At 45.0% G+C, this 10,934-nt stretch overlaps 1 protein-coding gene across 19 annotated transcripts in view; it reads left to right on the plus strand.

Moving 5' to 3' along the window:
- c4h21orf58 (chromosome 4 C21orf58 homolog) overlaps nucleotides 1–9,475 on the plus strand; it is a 139,406-nt gene extending 129,931 nt beyond the window's left edge. For 11 of the 19 annotated variants that reach the window (XM_085985334.1, XM_085985333.1, XM_085985331.1 and 8 more), the window contains 2 exons: nucleotides 3,596–3,660; nucleotides 8,878–9,475. In XM_085985334.1, the coding sequence (XP_085841460.1) occupies nucleotides 3,596–3,660; nucleotides 8,878–9,014 (202 nt within the window). In that variant the 3' untranslated portion in view covers nucleotides 9,015–9,475. Of the gene's footprint in view, nucleotides 1–3,590; nucleotides 3,661–8,877 lie in introns of those variants that run through there. The other 8 variants (XM_085985341.1, XM_085985348.1, XM_085985332.1 and 5 more) reach the window with 7 other exon arrangements.
- The last annotated feature ends 1,459 nt before the right edge of the window (nucleotides 9,476–10,934 follow it).

Here is a 10,934-nt window from a genome sequence, read left to right on the forward strand (position 1 = left end):
CTATTCCCACTGTTCCCAGGTTGTTAGCTATTTTTGCTAGTTTTTCTTTTCTGCCGTCAGGTCGGGGCCAGGTTATTTTCCCTTTTCCACAATCTATGAGAGCTTGATACTCTTTCATAATATCATTTCCTAATATAGTTCCCTCATGAGACCTGTGCACATAGAATCTCATGGGCAAGTACATGTTTCCTACGTCTACCAATTGGGTAGTACTTAAAAAGGCTTGGGTTGTTGCCCCCATCTCCCGTAGTTCCTCCCCTTGTTACCGGAGCCATGTCGTTAATTTCATCCTCATCACTACTTTCATTATTCGAGGGGGCGGTAGGGGCGGAGGGCCGTAGGCTGCTATATGGCGGGAGCGACATGTTATTCCCTGCCTCCATTTCTTTAAGTGTTCGTTTTAAGTCACTTACTTTCTCCTTGAGAGACTTGTTTTCTTCCTCTGTCCTCTTACACTTTTCTTTAACTGTATTTACTTGTTCTAGCAGACCATTTAACTGGTGTACTAACATTACTCCTGCCTTCTTAGTCTTATCTTTAGTCTGGAAGTTCCACCAGACTCTTTGGCATTCTAAAGACTGTGTGATATCCCACCCGTCTTTCTGCATACACTTAATAGTAGATTGTCTTTTTGTCATAAAGGTGTGTGACAGGGTCCCTTCTGGTCCCTTCTTAACTTGTTTACCTTCCATAGGATTTCCCTCGGATCCTTTTTGGACCTCTTTATCTTTCTTCCCCATATTTGAGAGAGAAAATATACTCACGGCCACGGATCACAGTCTGAGCGTTTCTCAGACGAATCGCGTGTTTTCACCACCACGAGCTTCAATACTCATGGCCACGGATCACAGTCTGAGCGTTTCTCAGACGAATCGTGTGTTTTCACCACCACGAGTCCAGTCTCTAGGTAGACGGGATCAGTGTCTCACCGGCAACCGTATCTTATCCGATAACAAATTTAGGCATAACAACACTACACATTTATCCTTCACAAAGACAATCCTTAACTTATACTTAATTAAAATACTAAACTGGTATCCTTTCTGGTAGTCCGGTCCTCTAAGATTCTTTTGATGAGTTACTAATTACCCGAGACACCCCGTCGAGCGTCCCCCGTAATTTCCACTCACCCTGCTCGCAGCGCCAAATTGATATAGAATTAATTGGTGCCTGAGCGGACTAAGTGATATACAAAGTCGACGCGTACCCAACTTAACTCTCTGCTTTAAATAAACCGGACACGGACACCAATCAAAGGAGAACAGTATTTATTATACTACAGAGCTCTGGGAGAAGCGCTAACACCTTATGGATGTGATCGCCAAACTTCTCAATTTTGCAATAGCAGCCGTGCTCCTTTTATACCATTTAAAAACAGGAAAGATACCATATTACATTTGACCAATCGGGCACTTTAGCATTCTTTAACTTTGGCCAATCCGATAGCTTAGCAACCCTTAATCACATTCTATCAAAAACAAGTTGATCATATTATTATACCGTTAGCAAACAACTTAATTATATTACTGTTCTGTGCAAGTGACATCACACGTTTGGTGTAAGCAGATCAAGTCAGCTGCCTATTGTGCCAGTGTCTGCAAAATGTTAATGAATGTCCAGAATTTCAGCAGGCACTACAGTGCCATTTTAAAATTTCCTCCAACATTTAGCAAGGCTTTTGATAAGGTCCTGCATGGCAGACTGGTCACGAAAGTAAAAGCCCATGGGCTCCAAGGCAAAGTGGCAAGTTGGATCCAAAATTGGCTCAGAGACAGGAAACAAAGGGTAATAGTCAAAGGGTGTTTTTGTGACTGGAAGGCTGTTTCCAGTGGGGTTCTGCAGGGCTCAGTACTGGGCACTTTGCTTTTTGTGGTATATATCAATGATTTGTACTTGAATGTAGTATGATTAAGCAGTTTGCAGATGATACAAAAATTGGCCGTGTGGTTGATGATGAAAAAGAAAGCTGTAGACTGCAGGAAGATATCAACGGACTGGTCAGGTGGGCAGAACAGTGACAAATGGCATTCATTCTGGAGAAGTGCGAGGTAATGCATTTGGGGAGGGCTAATAAGGCAAGGGAATACACTACAAATGGTAGGACACTGAGAAGTGCAGAAGATCAGAGGGACCTTGGAGTGCATGTCCACAGATCCCTGAAGGTAGCAGGACAGGTAGATAAGGTGGTTAAGAAGACATACGGGATACTTGCCTTTATTAGCCGAGGCATAGAATATAAGAGCAGGGAGGTTATGCTTGAACTGTATAAAACACTAGTTAGGCCGCAGCTAGAATGCTGCGAGTAGTTCTGGTCACCACATTACAGGACGGATGTGATTGCACTAGAGTGGGTGCAGAGGAGATTTACGAGGATGTTGCCTGGGCTGGGGAATTTTAGCTATGAGGAAAGATTGGATAGCCTGGGGTTGTTTTCTTTTGGAGGTTGAGGAGAGACCAAATTGAGGTGTATAAAATTATGAGGGGCCTTGATAGAGTGGATAGGAAGGACCTGTTTCCCTTAGTGGAGGGGTCAATAACCAGGGGGCACAGATTTTAAATAATTGGTCGGAGGTTTAGAGGGGATTTGAGGAGAAATGTTTTCACCCAGAGGGTGGTGGGGGTCTGGAACTCACTGCCCTGAAAGGGTGGTCGATGCAGAAGCCCTCATCACATTTAAAAAGTACTTGGATATGCACTTGAAGTGCTGTAACCTACAAGGCTACGGACCAAGTGCTAGAAAGTGGGATTAGGGTGGACAGCTCTTTGTTAGCCGGTGCACATATGATGGGCTGAATGGCCTCCTTCTGTGCTTTAAATTTCTAGGATTCTATTAATTTAAACAAAGGATATATCCCTCTCTTCTGGTAGACATTCAAGATCCCATGCATCAGCCGTGGCTCAGTGGGTAGCACTCTCACCTGACTCAGAAGGTTGTGGGTTCAAGTCCCACTCCAGGGACTTGAGCTCAAAAATCTAGGCTGACACTCCAGTGCAGTGCTGAGGGAGTGCTGCACTGTCTGAGGTGCCGTCTTTCGGATGAGACGTTAAACCGAGGCCCCGTCTGCTTTCTCAGGTGGACGTAAAAGATCCCATGGCACTATTTCGAAGAAAAGCAGGGGCGTTCTCCCCGGTGTCCTGGCCAATATTTATTCCTCAATCAACATAACAAAAATAGATTATCTGGTCATTATCACATTGCTGTTTGTGGGAGCTTGCTGTACGCAAATTGGCTGCCGCGTTTCCTACATTACAACAGTGACTACCCTTCAAAAGTACTTCATTGGCTGTAAAGCGCTTGGAGACGTCTGGTGGTCGTGAAAGGTGCTGTATAAATCCAAGTCTGTCTTTCTTATAATATTCAGAGCAGAGAAGGGAGCTTTTTCCCAGCCTGAACCAATAGCACCAAAAATTAATTATCTGATCATTCATGTTACTGTTGTTTGCGGGACTTTGCTGTGCACAAAGTGGCTCCTGCATTCACCTACAAAACAACAGTGACTGCACTTCATAAGTGAATATCAATGCTTTGGGACATCCTGAGCTGTGACGAGATGCTATGTAAACGCAAGTTCCTTCCTCTTTATTTGAAGGGAAGCAGTCGATGGGACCTACTCCCGGATGCCTCCAGGACTATAGGTGCAGAATACTACACACCTGAAGGTAAAGTCACTACTATGGTTGCATGGCAGCATTTATCTATAGCAGCATAGCTTCCTATTACTGTAAAGCATTTGGGGGGCGGTGGGGAGGTGGCTGGAAGGCATGGTAATTGGCCCCTTTCCACCTGCTCTGTGATGAGTAATGAGCCAGAATTAGTCAACAATCAAATGGTAAGGGAACACTTAGCAAACAGTGACCTGAACACAATAGAATTCCATATTAGGTTTGAGAAAGTTTCAATTGTCCCAGCATCCACACACTCTTGGGGGAAGAGTGTTCCAGATTTCTACTACCCTTTGCGTGGAAGTGCTTTCTGAATCCACTCCTGGATGGCCTGGCTCTAATTTTAAAATTATGCCCCCTTGTTCTGGATTCCCCCACTAGAGGAAATAGTTTCTCTGTATCTATCCTATCAAATCCCCTTATCATTTTAAACACCTCCATTAGATCAACCCTTAACCTTGTATACTCAAGGGAATACAAGCCAAGTTTATGTAACCCTTTTAGCCCTGATATCATTCTGGTGAATCTGAGCTGCACCCTCTCCAATATATCCTTCCTGAGGTTCAGTGTCCAGTACTGAATGCAGTGCTCCAGATGGGATCTGACCAAGGCTCTGTACAGCTGCAGCAATACAGTACTGCCATGCTCTGCAGTCACCATTCCTCCAGCAGGTGTCTGCAAGCTGCTGTTTACTGCACTCCACTGTTGGGATTTTTGCAACATTTGCTGCAGTCTTTATTCCCCACACCTTAACGATTCCAGAACTTCCAAACTCTCTCAAACTGGATAATCATTTCTGAAGCAATGGTCCTTGCTGGCTGTGACAAGATCTCAACACTTTCAACTGGAAACGGCTACAGGCTTTTTTTTTGGCTGGTGCACTGAATTCAAATCAATTTTCATTTTCTGTAGAAAGATGAACCAAACAAATGCTTCCTCATGCAGGTTTCCTTCTTTCCTTAAAACCATTGGGCTGCTTTAAGTGCTTTGAATTTACTTGCAAAAGTCACATTTTTTACATTAAAGGGTCACAATCGAGGATTTCTGAATTTATCATTCATTTATAAATATCCATTGAATAATTAAAAGCCTCCTACTGAGGCTGCCCCAAAGGCTCAGAAGGTAAATACACAACATTGTCTAGTAATGAGTCACATCGACTAGGAGGGTTCGGAGTTCAATCCCTCACCTGTGCTGAGTTACTTGATCCCAGGACTGGACAGTGGTGGGGATAGTACAATTGGCCTGTGTCCCTAAGCTCACAGTGGCTATCCTTGACCCCTGCTGGAAGTTTAGGTGAGCGCACTACAAGCAAAGACAAATCAGACAAGTCAGTGAGGACCCCATTTCACCTGATTGAATAACCTGCTGACACTTGCTGTCCATCGCTCTCCCTGGCCACTGTCTGAGGTTGAACTAGACGGTTCGCAAGCTTGGCATCCTATTTGACCCCGAGCTGAGCTTCAGAGCTCATATTCTCTCCATCATCTAGCTACTTCCGCATCTGTAACCTTGTCCGTCTCCGCCCCTGCCTCAGCTCAGCTGATGCCGAAACCCTCATTCATGCCTTTGTTACATCTAAACTTGACTATTTCAACGCACTCCAGGCTGGCCTCCCATCTTCCACCCTCCATAAACTTAAACTCATCCAAAACTCTGCTCTCCTTATCCTAACTCGCACCAAGTCCCGTTCACCCTTCACCCCTGTGCTCGCTGACCTACATTATTTTCAAATCCCTCCAAGGCGACAGCCTTCCCTATCTCTAACCTCCTCCAAGATCTCTGTGCTCCTCCAATTTTGGCCTCTTGTACATCCCCGATTTTAATCGTTCCCCCATTGGCGGCCGTGCCTTCAGCTGCCTAGGCCCCAAGCTCTGAAATTCCCTCCCTACCTCTCACCGACAACCTACCTCTTTGACCAAGTTTTTGGTTATCTGTCCTAATATCTCCTTATGTGACTCAGTGTCAAATTTAGTTTGAAGCGTCTTGGGATGTTTTACTACATTAAAGGCGCTATATAAATGCAAGTTGTTGTCATTTACCGAACTGACACAAGCAGAATGATTACTTGGATTGGCTGCCAGAGGCCTGCTAGAAACTGTGGAATTGTGCACTAAAAAATGCACCAGCTTTAAGAGAGGAAGGGAAATAGGGGACGAGCAGAAGGTAAACTGATGCAATTAAAATGCATTGCTTGTAATTTCCACTGGTGTTCTCTGGTGGGATATTAGTGGAATCTCCGGAGAAACAGCGTATCTGGCGACGTACAGATATTTAAGGCAATTTCTCTGGGGGTTCCAATGTTCTTCCACCAAAGTTATGGCAGCACAAAAGCAAAATACTGCGGATGCTGGAAATTTGAAATAAAAGATAAAATGCTGGAAATACTCAGCAGGTCAGGCAGCATCAGTGGAGAGAGAAACAGAGTTAACTTTTTGGTTCGGTGATCTTTCGTCAGAACTGGAAAAAGTTAGAGATGTAACAGACTTTAAGCAAGTGCAGAGGCTGGGAAAGGGGGGAGGGGAGGAGAGGAAAGAACAAAAGGGAAGGTCTGTGATAGGATGGAAGGCAGGAGAGATTAAATGACAAAAGCTTTGATTGTACAAGACAAAGAGAGATGGTAATTGGACAAGTAAAGAAACAAAAGATGGGTCTAGAAGAGGTGTAAATGGGGATGGCAGAATCATCAACAGCTGCCGTCTGAAAAAATTGGGGGCAGTGGTTATGATCTGAAATTGTTGAACTCTGTGTTGAGTCCAGAAGGCTGTAAAGTGCCTAAATTCCGGAGATGAGGGGGTTGACGTATGAGGAAAGGTTGAGTAGGTTGGGACTCTACTCATTGGAGTTCAGAAGAATGAGAGGCGATCTTATCGAAACATATAAGATTGTGAGGGGGCTTGATCGGGTGGATGCGGTGAGGATGTTTCCACTGATGGGGAAGACTAGAACAAGGGGGCATAATCTTAGAATAAGGGGCTGCCCTTTCAAAACTGAGATGAGGAGAAACTTCTTCACTCAGAGGGTAGTAAATCTATGGAATTTGCTACCCCAGAGAGCTGTGGAAGCTGCAACATTAAATAAATTTAAAATGGAGATAGACAGTTTCCTAGCAGATAAGGGAATTAGGGGTTACGGGGGAGAGGGCAGGGAAGTGGACGTGAGTCTAGATTCGGATCAGCCATGATCCTATTGAATGGCGGAGTAGGCCCGAGGGGCCGTATGGCCTACTCCTGCTCCTACTTCTTATGTTCTTATGTTCCTCGAGCTTACGTTGATCTTCATTGGAACAGTGTAGGAGGCTGAGGTCAGAGTGGGAGTGGGGTGGCGAATTAAAGTGACAGGCGATTGGAAGCACAGGATCAAGCTTGCACACTGAACGGAGGTGTTCCACAAAGTGGTCACCCAATCTGCGTTTGGTCTCCCCAATGCAGAGGAGACCACATAGTGAGCAGCGAATACAGTATACTAAATTGCAAGGAGTACAAGTAAATCGCTGTTTCACCTGGAAGGAGTGTTTGGGGCCCTGGACGGTGGGAAGGGCAGAGGTAAAAGGGGCAGGGTGTTGCATCTCCTGCGCTTGCGTGGGAAGGGGAGGGAAAGATGGGTTTGTTGGTGGGATCACGCTGGAGGTGGCGGAAATGGCGGAGGATGATCCATTGAATGTGGAAGCTGATGGGGTGGAAGGTGAGGACAAGGGGAACCCTATTGTGGTTCTGGGAGGGAGGCAAAGGGGCGAGAGCAGAAGTGCAGGAAATGGAACGGACACGGTCAAGGGCCCTGTCAACCATGGTAGAGGGGAATCCTCGGTTGAGGAAAAAGGAAGACATATTGGAAGCACTGGTATGGAAGGTATCATCGTCAGAACAGATGTGACGGAGATAGAGAAACTGGGAGAATGGAATAGAGTCTCTACAGGAAGCAGGGTGGGAGGAAATGTAGTCAAGGTAGCTGTTGGAGCCAGTGGGCTTATCCCCAGAAATGGAGACAGAGAAGTCGAGGAAAGAAAGGGAAGAGTCAGAGATGGACCATGTGAAGGCGAGGGAAGGGTGGAAATTGGAAGCAAAGTGAATGAACTTATCTAGTTCAGGGCGGAAGCAGGAAACGGCACCGATACAGTCATCGATGTACTGGGAAAAGAGGTGAAGGAGGGGACCTGAGTAAGACTGGAACAAAGAATGTTCCACATATCCCACGAAAAGACAGGTATAGCTAGGACCCATATGGATTCCCATAGCAACACCTTGAATTTGGAGGAAGTGAGTGGAGTTAAAAGACAAGTTGTTCAATGTGAGAACAAGTTCAGCTAGGTAGAGGAGGGTGGTGGTGGATGGGGACTGGTTGGGCCTCTGTTCAAGGAAGAAGTGGAGCGCCCTCAGGCCGTCCTGGTGGGGGATGGAGGTGTAAAGGGATTGGACTTCTGTGGTGAAAAGGAGATGGATAGGGCCAGGAAACTGGAAACTGCTAAAGTGGCGGGGGTCGTCGGAAGAGTTGTGGATGTAGGTAGGAAGAGACTGGACAAGGGAAGAAAAACTAGAGTTGAGATAGGAAGAAATCAGTTCCGTGGGGCAAGAGCAGTCTGAAATGATGGGTCTACCAGGGCAGTCCTGTTTGTGGATCTTGGGAAGAAGGTAGAAGCAGGCTGTGCGGGGTTGGGGGACTATGAGGTTGGAGGTCATGGAGGGAAGATCTCCAGAGATGATGAGGTCAGTGACAGTCTTGAAAATGATGGCTTGATGTTCAGTAGTGAGATCATGGTCCAGGGGGAGGTAGGAGAGGTGTCAGAGAGTTGCCATTCAGCCTCTGCGAGAGAGAGGTTGGTTTGCCAAACGACAACAGCGCCATCCTTGTCAGCAGGTTTAATGACAATGTTATGGCCAACATTTATCCTCAAACAAGATCACTAGAAACAGATTATATGGTCATTGCTCAGATCATTCAGGTCAGAGCTGTGCGCAAATTTGCTGCTGTGTTTTCCTACATTACAACAGTGACCACACTTGAAAATACTTCATTGGCTGCAAAGTACTTTGGGACGTAAAAGGTGCTATATAATTGCAAATTCTTTCTTTACTAAAGCATAGTTTTAACTTGCCTTCTGGTCATGGAGTTCAATGAGGAATCCTCTGATTAACCACCATGTTAAGGTTGATGTAATCTGTTGCTCCTTTTAATATATTTCTTTTAAAACAGCTATATAATATAAACCAAATATAGCAGTTTCTGTTTTCAGCTTGAGAACACGGTGGATTAAGGACACTCGAGGGAGCAACTTGTGTCTTGGAAGAATGAGTTCTGACCACACATTCGACAGATTGAGTGCGGACCTTCAGAACCATCTTCATGGACATTGACAGTGTGTTTCAGTGGATAATCGACAATGCAATCCTATGATTTTTAACTGAAAAAGCAAAATTTTACAAATTGTGCTACATTGAAGATATATTGTGGACTGTGCTTACCCATACTCTGCTGAATAAACCGCAACTCCATACAGTTACACAGCGAGTAATGTTTACCCGACTGAATAAACAGCAACTCATTACAGATACACAGGGGGACTAGGAGGTTGGAGGTCATTGAAGGAAGATCTCCAGAGGAGATGAGTAATCCTTACGCTTGTACAGAATTAGCACACGCTAACGGGGTTGGGGTTATTTGTCTCTGGCCAGTCAGAAGCCTCTGAGCTGCTCCAGAGACCCCCTTGAGGTTTCGAAGCGCTCCCCTATTCCCGAGTTCTGACCCCCGGACTTATTCGGTGGTGATGTAGACAGAAAACGTGACTCGTGGTTTGGGTGCAAAACAGACCAGTATTTATTGAAAACAAAAGAAAGCAAAATCGATATGGCTCTTATGCCTGGTACAGCACTTTTGCTTAAACGCAGTACACTGAGTGTCCACTAGAGGGCTCCCTGCAACTCTCCTTTATTTATTACACGCAGTACATTCAGTGTCCACTAGAGCGCTCCCTGCTCAGTGCAACACTACTTTATTTTAAATACAGTACTTTAATATAGAAACACAGCGTTCACCTCAGCACTCCTCTGCTTGGTGCAACACTCCCTTTTAATACAGTTACTTTAAAAAAAATAGCTACACAGCGTTCACCACAGCACTTTAGCTTGATGCAACACCCCTTTTAATACAGTTGTAAATACCGAATTCAATGTTCACTATAGCACTTCTCTGCTAGGTGCAACACTGTCTTGCTTAAATAGGGGAGGAGAAACGGACACAATGAAGGAAATCGACTAAAATCACAATTCTAACGAAATTCCCACTTTACTCCCACCCCTATACCTATTCTAAGTTGCCGTGTGGAAGGCCAGAAAAATATATGCTCACCACTGGAAATGCCTGCTCCGTGTCCTGCGAACTTAGATCTTCACTGCCCCGAAGTGAAAAACACCCCAGTGTTTTAAAAGTAAACTGCTGGTGTTTCACTTCTACAGGCAGACTCCCACGCTGTAGGGGGACACGGAGGCGAGGCCAGAGAGAGCGAGATGCTTCTGGGAAGCTATCTATCCCATTTAGGGCCCGCCCAGATCTTGATCTTTCTGGAATAAAACAAAAAAGGATCCAACTGCCCCATTGTCCAGTAATGGGTTTGAATATGTTCTCCCATTCATTTAAACGGTTTCTCCTCAGTTTGGATGTGTCCACTTGATATACAAACAAATGCTAATAGCATTCAATTTCTTTGTAAACAAAGCATTGTCCTGTGGTCATCTGGAACCGCAATTGACTGACAGTCTTGAGTGCTTAGCAAACGAAGTTCCTTTGTTCATGCTGGCAGTTTCAAGCACTTGATCTTAGAGTCAACATTGTAGAACGTTCTGTAAACAGGCATCAATTGTCCTGCTGCAGGGTGGGGGGGGGAATTCCCCTTTGATTGACAGATTTGACTGCCATTGAACCTTTCTTCACAGACACACAAGCTGCTGACGGCCATTTTTTGATCCCTGGAATCTTTTAAAGGCACATCACCCAGGGATTCTTTAATCAAAGAAATTAATCTTCGGAGCTGTAAATTATTGCGAATTCTTAGTTACTGAATAAACAGCAACTCATTATACCATGCGTAACTTTTATCTTGTTAAATAAACAAGTTACACACTCTCCAGCCAGTCATATTATCTACCCACCTGCTCACTCATCTATCCATTCAACCACCCTGCAGTGATATCCATGTGACTCTGTCCAACTTTGACTAATGGTTTCATTTAGCTGTAGAAGCCCGTCTACACAACGACTTATGCATTCCAAGATTAACC

The sequence above is a fragment of the Somniosus microcephalus genome, chromosome 4, assembly GCF_052327205.1.
Source record: "Somniosus microcephalus isolate GS21.2 chromosome 4, FLI_Smic_1.0, whole genome shotgun sequence".
NCBI lineage: Eukaryota > Metazoa > Chordata > Chondrichthyes > Squaliformes > Somniosidae > Somniosus > Somniosus microcephalus.